Consider the following 25,493-nt stretch of genomic DNA (forward strand, 5'->3'; position numbering starts at 1 on the left):
CTACTTTCTTTATTCGTTTTAATACAAAAGGATACTCAGACCAAAAATAATTAGATTGTTATTTAGAAGAACTGACATTAATGTACCACTCATTAATGAAACCAAAACAGACACACAAAGGGCATGACAAACATTTCATTTCGAAAACAGGGAAATCAAAAGAACAAAAAAAGAAAAGAAATCCATAGATATCCTGGGGTCTTTTTTAAAAGAAAAACAAAACAAAACAAGGTGATCTGTTTGTTAGACACATGATGACAATGAGACTGAGCACTGTATATTGCTCTAAATCTTGACGTTCTAGTTTATAATAGGTTTATGCAGATGCAAATGTAACTAAAGTGCTGCAGACTGAGGTGTCTGGCAGGTGTCATAATTGCCATTAATCATTTGCTAACAAAAGAATTTAAAAGAATAAAAGCCTTAAAAGGCTCTGACCTTTTTCTATCAGTTATCTTCCAACAATTTAGGAATCCAAAAATGCCTTGACACAGAAACATTTAGTGATTAAACTGTAATTTGAATAATATTATACCCAGGAAGACATTCAAGACACTTCAAATTCAAAAAGGAAAATGAATGAAATACCTGCCATTTTGTTTTTGCATCTGTTGTAAATAAAACCCAGACCTTTCTTTATAAAAAAAAAAAAAAAAAACACTAAACATCTAAATTACATTAAATTGGTTTGTCATGCAATTATTGAAATCTTGATCTTCGCTACGTAACATGAACATGTCACAGATTTGGTGAACATTATTATGAAAATGACTTTGCGGCTGAATTCAAAACTGTTTTAATCTACCGATTTGTTCTCTATGAGATGTGCAACTAGGAAGAATGAAGATATTCAATTAAGATCATATTTAACAATCTCGACTGCAGATTGTTTACTTGTTATTTTTATAAACCACAGCCCAGGAAAAACCTGAGGTTAAGTACCTGGCTCAAGAACACACTAGACACAGGATTTTCTCATTAACCCTTCAGTTCAGAGGTCATACTTATTTGACACAGAACTTGAGATGCATCTGTTACCAACTCAGAGCTTTGACCACTAAGCTACCGCCATCATGTCACCAGAAAATTAGTCATGTTTCTAATAAGTTTTGGTTGTTATTAACTATTAAACTCCACTTTTGATTCCAGCACTTGTTTTGTTTCAAATGTAGTTCAGATATTATAATGCAATACATCATAATTGAGTTTATGTCCGTTATCAATGTAATATATTGACTGCAGCACACCCATGTGGCACCTAAGGGTACTGAAATAGACATTCAATGACTTCTGTCCAACATCCAAGCTTTCGGATTACAAAAATCTACTGATGGCCAAGAAGTGATGAATTGAGAATAAAAAAAAAAAAAAAAAACCCACAGTTGCCAGACCTTTTGACTTAAATAAGCTTAAATAGGCACAAATCTCACACACTATTAGATATTCTTGCTCATAAATATCATTTACCAGTAAAATCGTTTTTTTTCCCACCAATTTTTAGAGACAAGGCATTTTTTTAAACAATTTTACTTTGTTTTATAGAGAAATACAACCAGGCTAGCAGTTTTCTTGCATCCATGTGCATAATCCAAGGTGCACTTAGTTCCAGCATATTGCTTCATACACAGCAACAATTTTGACATTTGCAGGACACACACAAAGCATGTATACAAGCAAACACATCATCCTTGATCATCTTTTTTTGTTTGTTTGGTATGTTACATCGAAGCAGCCTATCTTACTCCTCCTTTGGTGGTCCTATTTGAAAACCACGCAAAAATTCAGCACTGGAAAGTGCAATAAATACTGCTAGGGAGGAACACGAGTATCGCAAGTTCCTGAACGGTGTGCTAAATTATTCTGGAGAATATATTGATCTTATCTCAAAACCACATCCCAAGTAGTACATTTTCACCATCTTCATCTTAACAGGTTGCACAAGTCCATCCGTTATCAATGATGCATGTATAAAAATATCATCATAATATCGTTCTGTTGCAGCAGCTTTGGAGGAATCCTCAGAATCCGTTTCTGCACTAGCATGGACAACCATAAAGAGACATACATACATAAACACGCACACATACACACGTTTAAAGTGAAAAAGAGTTTAAACTGGACATTTCAAATCAGTATTTCAATCAAAATGAATCAAGCACCTGTCTAACCCCCATGACAAAGCTTTATACAGCTTCCCGATGTATTTCTATAAAAAAATACATGTCTTAAATTAACGTTTACATGAAATATCTAATGGTTTCTCATGTACTTTTACAAAAAGATTCCTTGTTTTACAGACACCACCGATCTTAAATGATTGGATGAGAACATGCATCTGTAAAGTTGCATCGATCTGATTTTGTCTAAAGGCAGAAGCCATGGAGAGCGCAGAAATAACGTATGGGACAAAATACTACCATTCGGTCCTGAGACTAGACCTCTAAACTGTACATTCTTAAGCCCATGATTCTCATATGTATATCTCTGTTGAATTGTACGGTGAACGTCTCTCATCTGGTGCGCAGTGTAGAAATCACCTGAGTTTTCAGATAAGGAGGTGTGTTTTTAGGATCTCTCTACACTCGTGGGTTGGTTTGGGACGGTTGTGGTTTATCCTGGGATCAGATGAGAAGGTAAGAGATGGGGTTGATGGATGGATGGATGGATGGATAAGGCTCTGGTATAAAATGTCATGGTCATCCTTGGTCACCTCCAGCCTCATCTCTGCAAACTCACAGAGGAAGGACTACATTCTCTCCTGCTTCCTCCTCTGGTAGACCTCGAGGGGTCATGTTGTTGAATTGCACGTGTAAAACATCTGCTTTCATTCTCTTTACAGCTACAAACTACACTCTGTACACTTTATTTGTCGCCTGTTCCTGGTCCTCCCTTCCCCATTATGCTCAAATTGAATTGGTTAGATTAGACAGCTCAGTTCTCAGGTCCACAGGTTCAAACAGATGGCTGCTGCATCGTGTCCTCCTCATATGGAGAGGGGCTGTACGGTTGGGTTTGTTAATCATCCACTGGCAGCTTGTCATCCAGCTCTAACTGACTACCCTGCTGCTCCTCAATTTTCCCAGAATCCTGCATCAGATGCCGTCTCTGCACCTCGGCCTTCAGATTTTCCAGGTCCTTTTGGCTGTGTGAAGAAATCAATGGCTTGATATATAATTTATTTAAATTTTAAGGTTTTTTTTATGTTTTAAGTCTCTTCTGCTCACCAAGGCTGCATTTATTTGATAAATACAGTAAAAACAGTAATATAGTGAAATATTATTACAATTTAAAAAGGGTTTCCTATTTGAATATATTTTAAAATGTAATTTATTCCAGTGATGCAAAGCTGAATGTTCAGAATCATTACCCTTCAGAAATCATTCTAATGTTATTTGATGCTCAAAAAACATTTCTGATTATTATCAATGTTGAAAACAGTTATAAACATTTTTTTTTTCAGGATTCTTTGATGAATAGAAAGTTCAAAAGAACAGCATTTATTTGAAATAAAAATATTTTGTAACATTATAAATGTCTTTACTGTCACTTTTGATCAATTTAATGCATACTTGCTGAATAAATATTAATTTCTCCCAATATATTATAATAATAATAATAATAATAATAATAATATTTTCCCCCACCCACCCAAAAAAATTGTACTGACCCCAAACTTTTGAATGGTCTGTTACAAAATATTTATATTTCAGCAAAAGTAAAAAAAAAAAAAAAAAAAAAAAAATAAAACACTTTCTAATCATCGAAGAATCCTGAAAATGTTTTGTATACAACTGTTTTCAAGATTGATATTAATAAGAAATGTATCTTGAGCACCAAATCAGCATATTAGAATGATTTCTGAAGGATCATGTGACACTGAAGACTGGAGTAATTGATTGCTGAAATTTCAGCTTTGATCACAGGATTCAATTACCTTATAAATTACCCCCAAAAATTGTTCGAAAACAAAATGTTCAGTTAAAAATCTAAAGTTTTTGTAAAATAATGATATGCCATTTCACTCTGGGTAAATTGGACTAAAATTATATAACATGACAAAATATTTAAAAGACTTTAAACTGATAAATAAAACAAAACGGTGTAAACCTTTTCTCACCTGAGAGGAATAAAGATGATGCCATTGATGATATTAAGCTGCTCCAGAACACTGGCCATGTTTGGTGCCGTAAACTAGAGAGAGATAAAATAAACCATCAACAAAGATCCTGAAAAGATCATGTAACAATATTTAGCCATCGAGGCCCAGGACAGCTGAGGTGTGACTGACTTTGAGAGGCATTATGCTAGCGTTTGATCCGTTCTTGTAGATCTCGTTCATGGTTCTCTGCAGAGCCACAGCCTGCTGTGTGAGGTACTTCAGGTACTCAGAGCTCTCCTTCGTCTTCTCATGACCTTCACCAACCTTAAACACAAGTGTATTGTATAGTCATTAACATTTACTATGATATTATCAATGTACTACAACTTCATTATTAAAATCAGCCTTTTATTTATATACAGTCATTAATTGTTTTGTTTGTACAGATCATACCATTGTCGTACAAGTACCATTGTTTGTGAATTTTCACGAGCAAAATCAATAGGAATCTAAGCAGGATTTTCACATTTCAAAACATTTTCACAGGGCAAAACATTTCCCCACATAGATTTCACAACGGCTTCAAGATGGTCACATGAATTTGGTGGATTGACCAACAGAAGGCTGCTTGATATGATCTAATAGTGACTTCTGTGTGAGTAGTGCTTCATATATTTCTACACTGGACAATGGACTTTCTTTGGCTGTAAATTTTCTGGAATTTCACTAACATGACTGCACCTTAAATGTCTCATTAAAATGACATCAGGTCCGATCTATATGGGATAGCAGGTCTGATATACTGTACCTGGTTCTTGTATATGGTATAACCCTCCTTCTCATGCTGCAGTGCAGAGCGAAACTCCGCCTTGCTCTCATAAACTCTGGCCACCAGGTGATGACTGCAGAAGAACAGAGAGGATGAACATTACTAGTACACATTTTGACTGCATATGACACCAATGATTTGAACTAGGTCTGGGTTGACAATATAGATTAGTTAGATGAACCAATATCGATTCTTAAATCCCAAGAATTAATCTTTTAGTTTTTATGCTGTTTTCTGTTGATGCGTGAACAAAACTTAACTGATCGTTATTTGTAGCGCGCCTCCCATTCAATAAATCGCAATAAGCTTTGTTACTTTTGATATGAAACAGTCTTAGCTTTCAAATTGTCGATTTTATCAGGAAATTCAAACAATAAATGCCGTTTTGACGTTTTTTAATATGGCGTTAATATCTCTTCCTCTTTACTTCTAGTTTAGCACAAAATAAACATGAATGAACACCAGAAGATATGTTGAAAGAAACAATAAAACTTACTGTAATCTATCATGTCTCATGTTATCGCTCAAAGTGTTTCAACCGCAGAAAGACGTCAATAAAACAGCTTGTTAACAGTTTCATAAGTACGTTTACCTCAGGAAAGCCATTTAATGTCCATAACTTGCTATTCAGCTTGAAAAATAGAGGAACATTTTGATTGCATATTCATTCAATTTTTTACATGACCTTTAAGTGATGTTTCATTTATTGCATTTATTGTAATAAATCTGTCACGAAAACAAGTGACAGCCGCCATTTAAATGTTTATATTTAAATGACGAATTGGAGCAGAAACATAATTTTATCATTAAAAAGTTGCCATTTAAATGTATGTATACAACTGTTTTTATTTGAGTGGACTCTGTTGTTAATTTTAACCTTTTATATTAATGTACCAACTGACAGATTTCCCTGTATATTTTACAGCTTCAGTTGAGAGATTGTTTTACTTAAGAAAAACTGACATGTATTGTGTGCCTGACATGGCCAAACGAATTGCAATCAAATCAATTGCATTGTGAAATCCGTGTCAATACCCAGCTCTAATTTGAACTAGTGTGTAATCAGACGCATGTACCTGAGGGCTACTTTCAGGGATCGTGTCCCATGGTATTTTGAATTGATGGCCAGGGCGTTCTCCAGGAAACGCAGAGACAGGTCGTACTCCATCACACCATGAAGCACCAGACCAATATTGCTCTACGTCAAAGACAAAGGATCACAGTGAGACATTGGCATTGTTCCACTTGCCTCAACTTTAGTGACCACAGGAATTCAATTTTCTCTCATCGACAATTCAGAGGGTTTACATCAACAAATGAAGGTCAGAACATTCGGTTTTCTTCTTTGCAAATCAAAGGATGGCCACAGGTTAAGGACTATATCAAAATAAATGTTTTAGGCTTACATCGAGCAGGGCCATTTCAGGATGGTCCTCCCCACACACCACGAGCATGAGGTAGCGAGCGCGGTACAGCAGCTTCAGGGCAGTGGACAGCTGGCCGTTGGCAAAGCAGTACAAAGCTAAGTGCATCTGTGGAGAACAAACATGAAACATTTAGAGATTGGTTTGAGGTTCATTTATTTCTTTCATTTGAGTTTGTAGTAGAACATTTGTACAATTTCTGAAGAAAATCGGAGTGGTTCTTGCCAGTATCAGATCTGATTATCTGCTAGTAAGTGATTACCAAGCTGTTGCTTGGTGATTGCAAGAGCAATACGAGTATATGTTAGAGCATTTCAGGCGGTTGCCTAGATTATTCAATGCTTGTCTACGGGATTTTCTTTCCAGTTTTATCATCTGTTTATTCACGTCTTATCCCTTAGAAAAGTAACAGCACACCACATGATTTGTGTGTGTTGAAAAAGGGTTTGTTTAAAGTAAGGGCAATAGAACGAACCTTAGCAACCACAACAAATAAAATACGTACAGAAAATGATGTAGATACTTACATATTCTTGAATAGTGTTGGGGTGTTCAATACCCAATGCTCTCTCACTCATCAGGACAGCCTTCTGCTGGTTGCTCAGAGCCTTGAAAAGATGGGGAGGAAAAATCAGCATCACTAAATCCTAAGAATTATCAATAGACTAGTGTTGACAAAACTTTTTATTTATTTATTTTTATTATTAGATTTTTAGAATAATAGTTCAAACTATCAAATAATAATAAAGCTGTAAAATTCGAGATAAAAATTTGTAGTTCATATGTATGCTGGGCATTAGCTGATTTTCCTTTGCATTTATTTCAAAATAATAAATTAGTTTTGTAAATAAATTAAATGTAGACAAATTACATTATCAATCAAAAGTTTAGGGGGATTTCATGTTTTTGAAAGTAGTTTCTTATGCACCCCAAGGCTGCATTTATTTGAACAAAAAATAGCAAAAAAATACAATAAAAAAAAGAAATTCTATCACTTTTTTATTTTTTTACACTTTATTCCTGTGATCAAAGCTGAATGAACAAAAATTAATTTATTTCAATCTTACTAACCATTTAATCTCAAAAATGTAAGCACGAGTATAAAATTTAGAGGTTTTTAAGGGTGCTTTCACACCTGAGCGTTTGTTTCGGAACCTGGTGCGTTTTCTCCCTTGGATCGGTTCATTGAAGCATATGTGAACACGGCAACTGCGCTTGAATCCGCACCAAAACAATCGCTCCGAGACAGTCAGAACGAGGTGGTCTCTGGCCGATTGCAAACGAACTCTGAGGTGGTTCACTTGAGGTGTGAAAGCAATCTGACCAAACGGACCAACGAACCAATTCAGAATGGAAAATGTACTATATAAATAGCAGTAGTGTGTGATTCTGTGAGTGAGCACATTAGTTATCACAGTTGAACCCCTTCATCTTAGATTGTTGTGTAATTGCGCTTTACCGTGTGAGAATGCTGTCCCGATGAAGCCTTGATTCCTGCTCTAGCTGCATTATAACAATCGTATAGTGTTTGCATGTGTCTTGACACAGTAAACCTCTAGACAGCGCAGGGAGATCCAGAGAGAGCGCGCGTTTGAATTTGCTGAAGTATTAACACGAATGTAGTATATAATTTAAGAGCGGGAATGACGGCTACATTCATAAAGTGTTTGCGTGTCTCTACAGTTACAAAAAAAGCCACAATAAGCTCATGGAGCGAACTTGTGTAAATCATCTTGATGTATGACGCAGAGGAAACGCTGACCATAAGAGGACAGTTACTCACATGTGACTTGCGTGAACACAATTTGGTACGCTTTGAAAGGTTACCGAATCGAGAAGAAAATGCAACATTGTAACAAATTAAGTCCCTGTTTTGGAATAAAACAAACGGTCTATAGGTGTGAAAACGACCTAAAATAATTTTAAACAAATTCAGTCATTTGTATCCAAACATTTAAATGGTGATAGTTTGTGGGATGTACCTCAGGGTGATCACCCATGATGTAGTTGAGTCGGGCCAGAAGGCGCAGGCAGGCACAGATCTCCACATGCATGGCTCCATACACATTGTTGAAGAGGTTCAATGCCTCGTTGATGAGCTCACAGCCCTCCTTTAGGAAGCCTAAGAAACGAGGACATCAATCAGCATAACAAAACCATTGTTTGTGGAGGTTCATTTATGATGTGTTTTAAGGTACCTTGCTGAACCTTGGCCTGCCCACTTTGGAAGAAATGGAAGGCATCTGAGGCTTTGGGGTTGACGTGCTTCACGACGGGGAAGATATTCAGGATGTCCTCCTCGGTGAAGGCCGTCTTGTGGCGGCTGTCAAAGTTGTACTCTTTTATTAAGATCTGCAGGGGAAGCACAAAGGAAAGCCTTGTCAGTACCGGCCTGACGGAGCACATCAGAGACACGTAGCAAGATCGATAACAGCACTACCTGAATGCCAGTCTTGACTGATATCTCCCTCAGCAGTGTGATCTTCTGCAAGTTGTACTTCTCCACTGCTTGGTCCACACTTTCACTGTAAATCATAAAAGCACAACACCGTTATGGCCGTGACACAAACCAACAACAAACTAGTTACAAAAACAAAAACTCTGCAGTCGCATTGTGTGCGGTTTAACACAACACAAATACTACAAGACAATGGCCAACCATGTTCAGCTCATGCTTGAGAGGAAATAAATGTCTATATCAGCAACTGCAGATATATAATGCTTAAACAAAGCAGCGCTTGCTTACCATTTGGAATATTAATTGCTTTCTTTATTCCAGACGATAATGTCATGAAATATTTGCATACTGGAATGCTCAGGTAAGAGTACGTGAACCATAGATATCATATAAAGGCTAGATGTCTTAAGGCGGAGTCACTTCCGGCATCACCGGCGGCCATCTTACCACAGGGCTCTGTGAATTAAAGGTGAGTGAGCAGCACGCACACAAATCCTCTTATCTCGCTGAAATCTGGACAGATTTATAAACGGTTTGGTTTCTTACAAACGTTATTAACGTGGCTATAATTCTGAATGCTTAAACATTTTGAACATAATTATTCATATGTATGCAGTATAATAGCTACATCTCTGACGTTTATAACAAACCAAACCGTTTGAAAATCGGTAGAAAATTGAGCAAGTTATGGTTATTTAAAAGTACATGCACCATGTTATGAGTGAGCGAGCACCCTGTGGTAAGATGGCCGCCGTGTGCGGATGTCGAGCTCCATTGGCCAGCAGCGCGGACGAGACATCTAGCCTTTATATGATATCTATGACGTGAACGGCCATCTGTCTGTGCCATCTTTTTACTACTTTGATCGCATTCATCACTATCACTTTTCTTCTTGTGTACTGACTGGTTCGTGAGTCCCAATGAAATAAAAATGTAGGGTTTTTAGCTTTTGGTATAATTATGTTAGTCTTAAGGTTATCTATAAGCTAGTGTGCTCCATGCAGCTGTAGCAAAATGCTATTGGCTATTTAAAAAAAGGTGCTCAATAGGTCCTGCACTGTCTTCCAGTTTCAGTAGAAATTTCTTCAACCCATTGAATAAAGCTGCACGTTTCAAGGAACTTCAGAGTATTCTCTCTCACCAACGAATGCTGATTCAACATTTTCAACATGGCTAAAAAGCCACGGACAAAGTTCAACAAGTCCAAACGATGCAAAACACACAGCAAAAACTAAGCTGATAGACACTCGACAACGGCCTGACATGGTTGACAATCAACCATCAGCTTGGTGTAGCAGGGCCTTTAGTCTCCAGAATACTAGGTTAATAAAACCAGGGGTGCTTATATATAACTAGTTCTCACCATTGCAGATTAAAGTGATAGTAGCTTTGTGCTTCAGAGGTAATGTTCTTCCACAGCTCACTGGGTGTTAGGCTGGCCCAGGTCGTGTTGTCTCCTCCACCGGGGACACGGTTACGTCTCTTGCGGCTCTTTCTGCGGGACACCAGCTCATCTGCAGGAAGGTGAGCCACTGCATCTGGGAAAGAGCTCAGGAGGCAGTTCAGGAAGTGGCTCACTGCAGCGGATAAAGCAGAGAGCTCCACACCCTGCAAATCACAAACACACAAGCATTAACACAAAGGTAAATGCTAATAAATAATAAACAGCTACAAAAGTAAAAGTACAATGGTACTGCCATTGTTTTATTGAAAATGTATCATGGCAATACCATAAATCAACAGTACCATGTAAATACCATGGTAAAGAGGAATGGTAATCTATACATGTACACTACTACAGTTCAAAAATTTGGAGTCATTAAGAAAGAAAATAAATGTTATATTCAACAAAGATGCAATAAATTGATCAAAAAGCACACACATTTATAATGATTTCTATTTCAAAGAAATGCTGTTCTTTTAAACTTTCTATTCATAATAAAATCCTGAAAAAATGATCAGTTTCCATAAAATATAATGCATCACAAACGTTTTCAACTTTGATAATAATAAGAAATGTTTCTTGAACAGCAAATCAGAATATTATAAGGATTTCTGAAGGATCATGTGACACTGATTCAGCTTTGAAAAAATTACAATAATAAATGGGATAAATAAAATAAAAAATATTTTAAAAAATAATGAAAAGATTTAATAAAAATTAATATTTCAAAATATAATTTACTATATTTTTAATCAAATAAATGCCGCCTTGTTGAGCATAAGTGACTTATTTCAAAAAACATTTAGAAAAATCTTAGAGCCAAAACATTTGAAAAGTAGTATGCATGTAAAAAAAAAAAAAAAAAAAATAAATAAATAATAATAATATGTATGTACCATGATATTCTTGTCAATGTACCATAGTAGTAACTTACCTGAAGATATGTTTTGAAGATATGCTTTGCACATCTGGTGATCAGCTCACTGATTCCTATTCTCTGCATGCACAAACAAAACAAATGAAATTTTTATTATATATGAAGTTATATATATATAAAAAAGTTAGAAACAAAAATATATTTTTGTAATATATTAAATTATCAAGTGCACTTTATTTTACAGTGCGTGCACTTTAGTGTACTTACAGTATACTTACCTAAGAAAGTACTCAGTAATATAAGGTAACTACATTAAGGTGGTTAAGGTTATGTTTACAGGTAGGTTCAAGTTTAGTACCTAGTTATTACCCAGTTAATATAGTAACTATAATAAGTACATACTATGTACACGCGGAACAGGACTGTAACAAAGTGCTACCAAATTATCCTTCACTTACATAGATGTGTTCAAGTTGTGCTTTTGCAGGCATGTTGTCCACAAACTCCAGCACAGTACCAAGGTAACGCACATTAATGCCACGCTGATGAAGGGCTTCTATCATTGTTGCTCCATCCATAGGCAAAGAGCTGTGATCTAAACAGTCTTTTACCTGCGCACAAAGGTAAAAACCATTCAGCAGCCAAATTAATATATTCTAAAAACACTTTCCAAAGGTGTATATGCCATCATCCATATTTTAGATAGATTAAATCACTAACAAAAGAAGGGATCTGGCAGGACACTAGGAAGGCTGCCGCCTCTTTGAGAAGCTGCTTCTGTTTCTGGATTTCCTCAGCGCTGTCATCTGGGAACCGTACTCCTGTAAGAGATGGATGAGGTCATGTGACCAACTTTGCCCATATTGTTAAAAAAATAAATCACACACACTAAAAAGAATACACTATACCTGGAGAGAAGATATCTGGATTGAAGCGAATGTCAAAAGAGGTGTTGCTGATGGAGCCTACAGCTTTACAGGCGTTGAGGACCACCTCTCGACTTTTAGGGTCTGTGAAAAGCAAATGTTCCACTAAATGTCAATTAATTCACCATATAAGCAACACTAAAATAAAAAATAAAAAAATAAAAAAAAGATCACAAATTAAGCAAACAAAATGATTGATAACCATGATACGGTGTTTGGTTGAGGCAGGGTTTTTCAAACTGGTGGTCTACAAAAGACATTGATTCAATTTAAAGGGGTCATGAACGGCAAATTTTTATTCTTTTAAAATATTTCCTGAAGTGTAATTGTTAGTACGATTTTTACATTAAAATTTTTTATCATTTAGAAATAAAAGTCTGACTAATTTGAACGCTTTGTTGTCGTGTCTGGTGTGAGACTCCAGTGTAAACGCTCACTTCTGTGATTGGCTAACATCTTTGCATTTGAAATAAGTATTACATGTGGAACTCTCTCAAACTTTTACTACATTTTTACTAATACAGCTGTCAAGATAAACTAATCGTGAAAAGTGTTGATGGCATAAAATGGAATGGAATGAAAGGTTGCAGCGATGAGCATTGTAGCCGATGCCAAAAACGAGTCTGAACTTGGTTTCAATAAAAGCTGTTGCAGGATGTTTTGATAGTACAAATGATCTCTTACATGTCAAAAGATCAAGGAAAATTTGATTTCTCAATTCATGACCCCTTTGAAATGATCTCATAAATGGAGCACAAATTAATTTTTATACATTACATGTATTTTATAAATGAAAATTAACACAAATATTAAAATATATTTGAAATATTAAATTTGGATATTAAAACAGCTATATAAAGTTTGAAAAACCCTGGTTTCAATTAGTAGCATAATTAACATCAGGGTTATAAAACCACTATCACCACACGTGAATCCAACACACAATAAATGAATTTGGTTTTAATCGGAAAAAACTCAGGTTTTCTAATCACCACAGAGAAAGATTAGAAGGGAGTGTCGTCAGGAGGAAGACGTGGGGAGGGATAATAAACTGAAGTCCCAACACAGTGGAGCCAGATTACTATAAAGCCAATCTAGGAGATCCTCGTCTCCGTTAATGAGTCTCAGAGAGAACATGAGCATACAGCAAGAGGAGAGATGCACTGAATAAACACAGATAGCAAATGAAAGAGACAACAGAAGGACATCTAATGAGTTGATGACAGAACTCAGATGAAGCTAAGATAAAAACAAAAAAGCTGTATGAGTGCATGTCTCTACCAGCTCTTGCTCTTGTTCCCTGTCATGCTCTTTTCGGTCGCTCACAGGACGTACCAATACCTGATCCATCTTCTGCTGCTAAGGACTCGGCCAGCTCTTTAGCTTGGGCAAGTCCAGGAATTATTTCATCAGCTTCCTTACCCTCCAAGAGACTATCACACCCTCCATTCTGCCTCTCTGGAGCTGAAGGCTCATGAGTACCATTGGTGTTTGCAGTAGTAACTTGGGCTTTCTGATCAGCTGGGGCTTCCTGGTTATCAGGAGCAGAGTTTTCGGACACAGTCGTTGCCTCTGAGTCATCAGGGGTCAGAGTGGATTCAGAGGAAGTTGGAGAGGTTGGCTTGTCGTCAGGAACCTTTTCAGATGCTTCAAGAGCCTGCGGTTTGCTTTCAGACTCCACATCTGCAGTGCTCGTGTCATGCAGGGCTGCGGTCTTGTCTTTGTTTGCTTTCTGCTGCATCAGCTGGAGTGCTGCCATCTTCATGAAGAGGAGATATCTGAGGCACAAGAGGATGACATGTTTACACACACCGACAAACTAGCCTTCAGGACATTCAAGAAATTAGCAATTAAGGAGAAGACTAAATACTTAGAAAATGTGTGTGTAGAATAGAGATTTTATTACATTTTATTGTGGATTATTGTGGTAATAGTTTTTTTTTTTTATATAGTAACCATTACAAAAATCACTAACTAAACTAAAATATATGTAAATATTTACTTTAAATATGTAATTATTTACATATAGATACTTTCTATTTTTTGTAAGTTACTAATAATAAAAAATTATAATATTAACAATAATAATATCCTTATTATTTTACCTTTAACTATTAACAAAAAAATAAAATCTATGTAAATTAGATAATTATAAAATTAAATACATAATTATTTATTATATGTAATTTATATTTATAGAGAGAGAGATAGATAGAGAGAGATAGATAGAGAGATAGATATTATTAATTAATTAATTAATTTTATAATTATTAATATAATTATATAAATATATAATATATAATTAATAATAACTAATTAATAATATTAACAATTATAAGTAGTAGTAGTAGCAGTAGTAGTAGTAGTAGCAGTAGCAGTAACCAGTACAAAATTAAAAGGTAAAATGGGTAATTTATAATATATTAATAAGAAAAATATTAATCATGATGATGATTATAATTATAAAATATATAAAGATATATATCATGATTAACAACAAAGTATGTTGCTTCATTCTTATGAGATCATTTTACGGTGACTTTTTGGAACCTGAAAGTGGTCCACAAACCATACAACAAATGGGAGAGCAACTTTACTCAGATTTGATGGAGCATGTTGATCAAGTAGCAGGAACACACCTGTGCTCTACAAAGGCCTCAATGAGCTCCTGGCGCAAGCAAGCCAGGCGATGGCGATGTAGCCGAGGGAAACCCAGCTTCTGGCTCTCGGCCGTGAGCTCTTCTCCTTCCACTGGCAGGAAGTTGAGGTCAGGAGGGAAGGTACGCAATAGGTCCAGGATGTAATGGCGCCCATCATTGCCAATGATACCCTTACACTCCACAGAAGAGCAAAGCTCTACAGAGGCGTCTTTCTCGTTGAGAACAGCATGCCGCTGCACCTTCAGGGGGCGGCTGGTCTTCTCCAAAAACTCCAGATACTTGGGATGGGACACTACGGTCTTGCCGAAGTCAATGGAGCCATAGATGACACTCTGCTCTTGCTCCCGCTCCAAGATGCCAGGAATGATGGACTGAGCGGTTACACGGTAACCTCTGTAGTCCACCACCACCGTGCCCAGGGTGTAGAGCCCCTCCACGTCCACAGCACTGTATGCCCTCACCCCATTCAAGTCGTTGGTGGGGGCGGTGTGGGCGGCAGCGTCCCCGCCCAGCTCCCTGTAGTGGTCACGTACGTCAAAGCCCAAGCTGAAGAAAATGTTGTTCCAGATGAACATCTGCATACGCGTCTCCTCTCCAGGATTGATCGCCATGACATTGCCATCGATCACTGCCATCGCACCACGCGTCGCCGCAGCAGCAAAGTCACTATGAACCTGAGGAACAGAAGTGCGTTGGTGAGCTGAATAATTTATCAAGTTAAAACGTACTTGTTCTGAAACTAGTGCTGGTATGTTCACCTTGAATATGGCTCGTTCTCTCAGCAGGCGCTCAGGGAGGTTCTTACGAGAAAGTTCTCTGGTTGTCTGGAGCTCCTCGTTCCAGTCTCTAGTCTATCATAGAGGACAAGAACATTTTAATAGCCCTATAAAAAAATCCACTCAAAATTAAAGCTTTGTAGGACATACTTGGCCAGGTATGTGCTCTTCATAACCCAGGCGGGACGTGTAGGCATCCTCAGCTCTCACACAGTCCATGGCATGGTCAATCTGTGGTGCAGTCCAGCTGTACACTTGGAAGGGAGTAGCTATTCTCTCAAACGGATGTCTTTGTACCCTTTTATCAATAACATGACATAACATAAATGAAGATGGTGGGAGAAAAAAAGGCCTCTAAAACTGACACAAATAAACATTTAGACCAGATGTTCTCAACTAGGGGGCCTCAGCAAACAATCAAATGGGGCCACAGGATTGACATTAATATATTCTTGACTTGAATCTAAACTAAAATGCTAAATCAAGATGTAAACTGAAATCATATAATAACTATTGTTTTTAATGAAGAACATACGTTCTTGAAACTTCTGAAGTCACAAAATGAATCATGATTAATTCATTTAAATATCTCAATACTCCCAAGTTTCAGTAAATAAAAAAAGTTTGAAAACAAGCAGCTTTGTCATAACTACACCAGACTTCCCTGAAGGGAGGATTTATGATTTTGTGACGACATCATAGCATTACTGTATGTTGATAATGCACAGTAGAGTAAGCAGGCATACTGCTGCTCCCAAGTGTCCTATGTCACACTCCTGATTAGGATGTTAATACTAAATGCAAACGTGGACTAACTGAGATAAAATGGTTCATGATTCTTTAAACAGGCTAGAGCCGGTTTCCGCAAAAGGAGTTCTTTATCAGTTTAATCCAAACATAAGTGAAAGGTAAACTAAAATGGTATTAATAATGTATTACCTCTTCTTTTGCAGAGCAGTGAAGTTCTTCTTGAAGGTAGGGCTAATCTGACTCAGCAGTTCCACTAGAGAGTGGCTGAGGAAGCTGGGGTTGGCTGGCTTGGGGTTGAAGATATAAGTTGTGGACCTGCGACAAATCACCAATAATATTACAATTCTACACTATTTTGTCAAAAATAAATGAAAAATAAACACTAAAATCAATCATTTTACCTGCTACAAATGAATATAGGCATCACATTCTTATAATGTAAAAAAGATTGTATGAATTATTGAAATAATGCAGGCTGATGGCTTCAACAAAAGCATATAACATTGGTTAACAACCTCGTAGCTCAAAGTAGGCCTGGTTTTAAAGGTTTATTTATAAGTTATCATTGAAGGCAAGGTAGGCGATTTGTTCTAGATTTTTTTTTTTGTTATGCTGGTTGAAAGTCTTTTCACTAATTGAGCGGTCAAATAGTATTCATATGTATATACATTGTCTATGGAAGGCGTAGGACCACAAAATGTTCGTCCAATCACTGCATTCAGTCCGAATGCAATAATAGGATGTCCTACATGCCTTTCAAAGAACGTATTTTCATACCTCCGCGCAGACATCACATGACATCAGCGCGTTTCATGCTATGCAGAGTTAGACAGACGTCAGTCACAGAGGACCGAATTTTTTTTTTTTTTCATTTATGCGTTTCAGTGGCAACACTATCAACGGCAAAGCAGTCAGGTGGTACAGGTCGGTGCTCTTTAAGTCGTTTACGTTCATTATTATTGTAATATTATATGCTTTGAGATTTGAGGTAGTCTCATGACGCTTTGCAGACTCTGATGTGCGTTCATGTGTTTTGAAGTAGGCGTTTGGAGATGCTCTGAAGGGAGAGTGGGATCTCAAACTTTCAAAGCTAACATGCTATTGCAAGTCACTCCTAAATTTGCCTACCCTACCTTTAAAAATTAAGAAAATTGGGAAAATTGGAACCCAACTACTGCACTCTACAACTGATCATGAAATGCCACATTGACCCATCAGAATCAAGTATTCATGAGGGCAGTGTAATAAATTAGCTTACTGATTGAGGTAGAATCCGCGGGTGGAGGCAGTAATGCTGACGTGTCTGTCCTCAACAGTCACGATGTACAGATACATAAGGTCTCCGTGCATCTTCCTATTGCCAGGCGGTGGGTTCCAGCCACTCATTGTCAAGACCTTCAGGCACTGCATAGGCTGTGGACAGAGGACAAGGCAAAAGTAAACTAAAATCTCAAAACAAAAGCAAGACATCATGAAAGAGTCATGGCGAAAATCTGGAATCTGCTCTCACCTTCCAGTCTTTGTTCTGTGGCTGAAGGGGAACTAAAGGACGCTCTTTGCTGCCTGGCAGAATGTGTTCAGGTGGTGTGCAATCAATCTGCTCAAGTTCACTGCCCTTCTTTTTGCGTCTCCCAGTATCTACGGAAGGTAAGAGCAAACAGGCAATCGAATACCAGCCGTCAATCTCCTAGAAACCATTTAAGACCTCACATTCTTCCTGTCACAGACCTCCAAGATCTCCATCCGTGAAGACACTGAGGAACGAGAGGGAGTTGCAGTCCACTCCATTATAAGCGTCTGATGGATCAAGACTCTTCAGCAGGTCTCTGATGTGACGGACGTGAATGCGAGCTTCACGCACTGTGTAGGGCTCTACAGTATGGAAACAGAAACGTTGAAAGCTCAGTATCTTCAAATGAGACGTATACTTATGATAGAAGGTCTCGAATTGTACCTTCGACCACTTTGAGAAGGGAGCTTTCCTGCAGGCCCTCAATGGACTTGAGCTCAGCAAAGTTGTCCAGTACGTTGCCGTCGAGCTGCAAGGAGAAGCAGGTGCGGTGGCAGGTGTCCTCGCGGTCCATCAGTACTTGATGGATCTCTTGCACCATCTCTTGTGGTGACACCTGAGTAGGAACCACAGATTTTGTTACAATATTTTGTTACAGATGTCTGTGATGTGAAGTCAGTGCAAGAACAGGAATTACCTGAAGGTCAAAGGGTTCGGTTCCAGGTGCTTGGATCTTCACAGTGAAGCCAGTGTCTTGAATTACGATCACTTCCTGTTCGTTGGCATCCTCTGCAAGGTCTGCATCGGCACTGCCATCCTGCTTGGAGTCGGCCTCCTCGGCCTGATCGTGACCAGCGTCCCCGTTCATTACTGCTGTGTCCCCACGGTGTCCTGTGGGTAGAGGAATAAAAGGGTTACAATCATTTATATTTTAGTTTAACTTTCAAAAAAAGTTTTGACATTTTAATCTTGTGAGGTGGCGTTAGTTAATTACAATTATTATGTTATAATTATTAAAGTTAAATAATTATTATGAACCAGTTAATCAAAGATTCATAAAACAGTTTCAAACTTGCTTGTGATTAGAATCAGACTGAATCACTCATCCACAACTGACACCCTCACTAAACCAGAAGTAACTTTTCTGTCATGAACACCTCTAAATGTAGGTTTGTAAGACTTATGAGATGAGAAAATAAGACACACATTCACAACATGTACTTTTTTTTTTTTAAAGCAACTGAAAACAGTACAAATATAATCAAGATCCCTAGAGTGAAAGCATACAATGGGAACTACTTTATACCACATACAACTAGAAAACACCATAGTTCATATAATATGAAGTTACATATTATTATTAAAATATTATTTTATATGAAAAGTATAGTATTATCAATGTAATATCATAATAATTCATAAAAAAAAAAACTTAAAAAAAAATCTTAAATGTTTAATTTCAAGTCTTTTTTCTTTTTTTACCTAAAGCCCTGATTAATTGCTCATTGATCATTCATATTTAATAAAGTTGTTATTGTTAACTAAAACTAAATAATTTTCAGTAATTGAAATAAACAAAACAAATTTTGGATGAAAAAAAAAATCCTCCCTCTGCAACAACTAGTAGAAAAGTTTAAGTACTAAAATTATTTAAACTGAAAAAAAAGCAAACAAATGTTTGTTTGTTTTAAATAATAAAATGACAAAAGCACGTAACACAATTACTTAAACTATAATTAAAATGAAAAATGAAAATCTGACAATATAAAGCCAATTCAAACTATTAATACTATAATAATATATAAATAATAACAATTATAATAAAAAAAAATGTTTTTTCCAATAATCATTATATTAGTTATCTTAATTCATTAATTGCAACCCTCTATAGTTTCACAAAGGACGTCACTCACAACAGTAATCTCACTAATCACTTAGCTTGTCGTTTCACAGGTACTGCTTAGCCTGAAGGAGTTGAATAAGGCTAGTGGATTTTTACCAGTAGGTCAGCCAACTAGCACACACCGGTCATCTTCTGAGGGCCTGTGACACTTCACACACTGTACACAATACAGCTCCCACTGCGCAATGCCGAGCTGCCATGGAGATCTCCACGGCAACAGTTTTAGTCCTGGGTCTCGGAGGGCAATCATTCCCGGCACGCTCTCCGGCCGAATGAATGTGGCCCTGCAATATCATCTGACTCAATTGTCTGAGGAGGTCCCTTTTGCCTTACTGACTGATTCACTCAAACAGATCTGCTGAGGCGGCATGTTTTGTGATACACTAAACTGAATAAGATGACAAAAGATTTGAGATTCCAGCCCAGGCAGAAACGTTTTCCAATGCCACAGCTGTCTCGGCCATAACTCACAGATAAAATACACTGTTTGCTTAAGACAACTGCAGCTTGTCCTTGGCTCTCCTCAATGGTCATGGCTATGACAACAAGCAGCTGGTCTCACACTTCAGACACCGAGGACCACAGGGGAGGCGGATCAAACGGATTTCACAAAATTCCCCAATCCACATATTTATATATTAAATAACACGTATGCCTAAGTGTAATTAGCATGTAATGAGTCATTTTTTTTCACTGACTAAATGGAATGTGGAGCTTGTGCTTCATTTCAGTCACTTACAGCAGTCATCTTCAGTTCAACCCGAAACCGACTGTTTCCTCAGACCTAGCGGCACCATATGGGTATTTTATCTTGCTCTAGATTGAGTGTTTACACAGATCTCCCCCAATCCAATCCAAGTCTAATCATGAGCATTAGGTTAGGTGGTTCTAAGTATAGGAGCTGCTAACACAAAATTTTAACCACCTTACTGCAGGGAAACTCTGTAAATGGAGTGTGTACTCAGTATTTTGGGCACACACACAAAAAAAAAAAAAACAGGAACATGGAGTTATTATTTTTATATTTTAAAGTAATATTTAAACTATATGTCTCAGGGTCACAATATAGTTTTTTATTAAGTTTATTTTTTTATTTAGTGCATACATCAACTGAAACCACATAGGCAAATGAAAAATGTTGCCTTTATAGTTTATCCATAAATTGATGGATAAACTAATATGTTTATGGTTTTCGTTTTAGTTAACTAATAACCCTAATCGGAATAACGAAAATGAAAATACATCACTGAAATCTGTTTTTTACAAATGGAAAACTACAACCTAAAACAGTGGTTCTCAACCTTTTTGATCTCAAGGCCCCCCCGTCGTCCACAACATTTTAATGCCCTATGACTTTTCTAGTTAATAGAAACTTGGCATTTTTAGAGCACATACTTCGCATTTCTTAGAACTAAAAATGTGCATTAATTAAAAATACTTATTGAGCTTTACTATTTTATTAATTTACATGACTTTAGAAATAACACTTAAAATTGGGCTTTCAAAAATTGTAGAAACTCTGGTTATTTAAAGAGTGAATTAAAATAAGGAAAACCTCATTTTAAATCATAATATTCTCATTTTAAATCATCTCGAGTTCTCCTTGGAAGTTTGCTGGCGTCCCCTAGTGGGCCCCGGGCTCCTGGTTGAGAACCACTGCCCTAAAATTATTTCAAGCCGGGCAATTCAGAGAATTGCATCACAAAAATGGCTGACTTTTAAATAGAACAAAGAGTGTATGAGGTTTGTGCCTTGGCATTGCACAACCCCAAAGTCAATCCCCCTGTTCTTTAGTGCTCCCTCCCACTGGGTGAAGTCCAGGTGTACGCCACATTCAGTGAATTTGAAAGGCTGGAGGATCAGATGAAAACAATTTACATTAGGCTATACTGACATGCTAATCTCCCTATAACAGTCGAACATGTTCAAAGACTTCACTCCATCCTTTTTCCTTATAAGCCCATCACAATCTAGTTTAATACATTATGCATCACATATGGCACTGGTGCAGAGGTTCAAAGAACTTCCGTACAGAAATAAAACCATGACGATTAACTTGCAACCATATTCAGGCAAATCATTCAGAGGGGTGAGGACAGATATATATTACACTATTACACTCCTAACTAGCCAAAGTTCTAGTTTGCTAGAGAGCGAAAGGCAAGTGCAAAATCCCATTGTGACAACAATAACACTTAAACAACAATCCAAATATATATATATTTTACTAAATGGCAGCAGCACAAATTGGCAGTTAAACCTGCACTGCAGTCACACACAATGGACTCCTGCCAGACTTTATCACAACTGAGATTATGGTGGCGTAAGTGAGACACGAGTAAGGCTGCAGCCCATACAGATCCCCTTTGGAGTGGCATGATGTGTTGGGACAACAGAGCGTGGTGTCGGAACATTTGGCACCGGCAATGCAAAAGCTGCAGGAAGTGATCCTTGTAATATATAAGATATGTAAAAAGTACACAGCCATGATTATACATACAGTATCAACATAGCCTCCCCTTTGAGGACCCATTATATGCAAAATAACATATTTTTATGTGCATCTTCAAAAGGATTTGATTAAAAATGTTGAATGAGGCTGAACAAAACTCGCAGATTAGCAATAAAACTTGCAGTTTAATTACAGACAACAGAGTAACAAACCAAATATGGTCTAACCAGCTTCTTACATGGCTTTATTAATATTTATTGCGTGTATAATCATAATGCAATTGCATGCAGATCATGTCAAATGCACAAAGACACCTATTTTCCAGACAGAAAATTCACAGATCAGAGAGATCACATCAGTCACCATCCCGTGCATCAATTTCAACATATTAAACGTGTTGTCAGAATGACCAATTCCACAGCTGTCAGGTGCCATAACGACTGTCAGCCTCTTCCAAGGTCTCCTTAAATGTGACACGGATTGCAGCAGTTAGCTAACTGACAGTGTGCACAGCAGCCGGCTATTTGCTCTAAAACGATATAATGACAGCATGTAACGTTAGCTAGAAAATATGTCGTAAATTACAGGAGCGCCCCTACGTGCTAGAAAAAGTGTGTAATCCCAACACTTACCAAACAGATCCCACTATATTTAACTGGTAGCAATAACCTTCTATCGGCATACATGCACCATGATGACTTTCCATGCGTAGCTACTTCCGCATCCGGGTCGAGGAGCGCAACACTTTCCTGAATGAAAACAGGAGGGGGGCGGATAAACACACGCGCGTTTAAACAAGCTACACATTGCTAATACGAGATTTCGTTCAAGAACATTTTATAAACTTCACGATATAATAGGTTATTTTGGCCATTAAAAGTATTCAATACAGGGCCACTTAAAATCCAGACCGTAGTAAAACCCCACTCTCCTCTCTCCGGCTCAATGGTTTTGTCCCACTGAAGGTGACCTTCAGTTTATTCGTGTTCATGCGCGCTGTTACAGAACATGTGCGACAAGATATCCTCACACACAGCAACACTTTACACTGATGATAATGAAAGTTACCTTGTAAATAACGAGTAAATCTCTACGAGCTACACATAGCCGTTAAATAATTTACCCCAGATATGCACTTGCAGGAGCAAAACATGTCTTGTTGAACGTTTGTTATTCTATTGTCATTTACTTCGTATTATATTGCAATAGTCATTTTATGAGCATAAACTACTTTATTAGACAATTTCAATGAACCGTAGTACTGTTGAATGTAAATGGGACACGTGAAATCACAATAAACACCTTTTTGTCACTTCTATTTGTGTGTACTCAAGACTAATTCCTGAGTAAACACACCTAACATTAACCTTTGCAAAAGTTCACAATCCTACTACTACCTTAAATTAGTCTGGCCTCCCATTAAAATAGCACAAATTAAACTTAATTGCTCAGCTTTAAAACATTTAATTGGACAGAAATTGTTCAACCACTACAAGATAATTCAAACAATATTTAGCCAGTAATAACAAAAGACTTGGAAAAAGAAAGGGAACCCTGATCACAGCAAGGACATTTTAAGTAAATTTTAGTTTGACAACCTGCCTTCTTACAGAAATATAATATTGAGAACCAAGCAGCAAGATAAGATCTAAATCAAGAGCAGCACTTATTAAGACTTAAAAGTAATGGCCTGCACAAGGTTGTGAGCACAATGAAAGCACCTACTTCCCTATTCAGAAACACAATGGTGTTTGGGTGTAAAGCAGACACCCCTATGGGACTGTGCCCGTTTATGTCCTTTGATACCTATTTCCCTTTGACCTCTATCCAGTTCCAGTCAATCATACATCAGATCTCAACATTGATTTACCCAAAAGTGACTTGTGTTAAAATGCAACAAGATCAGTGTGATTGTGTCTGCATGCTACAGCGCAAACTGCTTTAAAGCTCACATACCGCAAGCACATGGATCCTTCAAGGCTGTCTCCTTGCTGCTGTCTTTGCTGTTTGCTGTCTCGCCTTCCCGGGCGAGATCAACGGGCACTGATGCTGGGATGTCATCCGTCTTGCTAACCATGATTCGTTTCCCAGAATGCTAGTTTGGTTTCAGAGTTAGCAACAGATGTCCGTTGCTGAGAGCAGTGATGTGGGTCTGCTGAATGGCCTTCCGTCAGACGGAATGGCTCGTTACATCCAAAGATATTACAAAAACAACTTGACTTGAGAAGGACAGTTCTCAACTCAGCCTGGCTGTCACACGTGGTTTCTCCTCCTCTTGACCTGCTTGCCTTTGTATTTGTCCCACCCACCAAACACACGGCTACGGCAACCCTATAGCTCCATTTAGAGAAGCGCGTTTCACTGCCTCAGTTTAAGTTGGGTGTTTAGTTCGTTCTTTATTTAATCCAATTCAATAAAAAATGTCACGTAAGATTAATATAAAATTCCTGTCCAAATTCAGGAGAAAAAATTCAGCACAATACATCAAAAATAGTAATGGTAAGTGCGACTTACCCTCGAGATTCGGTTCTTTCGAGCTCTTAATTTCAAAGACCCGGTTAAAAAAAGTAATTTTTACGTAATTTTTACGCATTGTGGTTTAAAATATGGTTTAATATTTATATGTATCTTACGTAACAATATATCATTACGTAACATAGCCTATAATGTTACGTAATGTAATGTATAACACAATATATAAATTAAGCTTTTTTTCCGGTATTGTAAACCCAATCCTTTTAGTTGTTTTATTTTTTGGATGTCTGGTTAGTTATAGTTGTAAATGTTTTATGTTATGTTTAATGTCTAATAAAAAATATAGGCCTATTTAATGGAATACAGAAGTGAATTTCGTAAGACTTGACATGGAGACAAACTAATCTGGAATATGTTATTAGTTAGAAATAAAGGTATCATCACTGCCTACTTTTTAGAAACCATATTGTATTTGGAATGTTGACAAAATACGGAATTTCCTCAGTAATGTATGTGTTTATTCTTTGTCATTTTTATTTATAAATGTAAGTGTATGAACTGAAGACAAAACATAATTTCTCTGTATTTTGTTTGTAACTATTTTCCATCATAAATATATCAAGAGTAAAAAGGCCTGCAAATTTGCTGGCATAAAATGATAAGAGACTTTAATTTATTGGAAGATGTATGAAAAGGCTGCTCTTATATTATTGGTGCATTGATTCATTATTTATTTATTTAGTTGTATGTATGTATAAATTCCATTATAAATGTATTTTTTGTTCCATCACACACACACACACACACACACACACACACACACACACACACACACACACACACACACACACACACACACACACACACAGAGAGAGAGAGAGACAGATCGACCGACAGATAGATAGATAGC

The 25,493-nt window shown here is 37.2% G+C and overlaps 1 protein-coding gene across 3 annotated transcripts; it reads right to left on the reverse strand.

Moving 5' to 3' along the window:
* cluha (clustered mitochondria (cluA/CLU1) homolog a) lies at window positions 1-24,424 on the reverse strand. 3 transcript variants are annotated; one of them, XM_081371196.1, is made up of 26 exons: window positions 24,065-24,424; window positions 18,451-18,644; window positions 18,198-18,369; window positions 17,972-18,115; window positions 17,754-17,881; window positions 17,502-17,656; window positions 16,433-16,558; window positions 15,644-15,791; window positions 15,476-15,568; window positions 14,697-15,391; window positions 13,480-13,835; window positions 12,040-12,141; window positions 11,852-11,952; window positions 11,590-11,742; window positions 11,189-11,251; window positions 10,174-10,418; window positions 8,793-8,877; window positions 8,551-8,704; window positions 8,335-8,474; window positions 6,880-6,960; window positions 6,335-6,460; window positions 6,005-6,126; window positions 4,908-5,001; window positions 4,289-4,423; window positions 4,118-4,191; window positions 1-3,142 (listed from the first exon to the last, which is right to left on the reverse strand). In XM_081371196.1, the coding sequence occupies exons 1-26, from the start codon at window positions 24,183-24,185 to the stop codon at window positions 3,016-3,018; spliced, it is 4,134 nt and encodes a 1,377-aa protein (XP_081227322.1). In that variant the 5' UTR covers window positions 24,186-24,424; the 3' UTR covers window positions 1-3,015. The 3 variants fall into 3 exon arrangements, with proteins under 3 accessions (XP_081227322.1, XP_081227321.1, XP_081227323.1); XM_081371195.1 differs by having other exon boundaries at window positions 13,393-13,835; XM_081371197.1 differs by lacking the exon at window positions 24,065-24,424 and adding an exon at window positions 22,741-22,828.
* Between the last annotated feature and the right edge of the window lie 1,069 nt (window positions 24,425-25,493).

Source organism: Scardinius erythrophthalmus, assembly GCF_964197995.2.
Source record: "Scardinius erythrophthalmus genome assembly, chromosome: 7".
In the NCBI taxonomy this organism is placed as follows: domain Eukaryota; kingdom Metazoa; phylum Chordata; class Actinopteri; order Cypriniformes; family Leuciscidae; genus Scardinius; species Scardinius erythrophthalmus.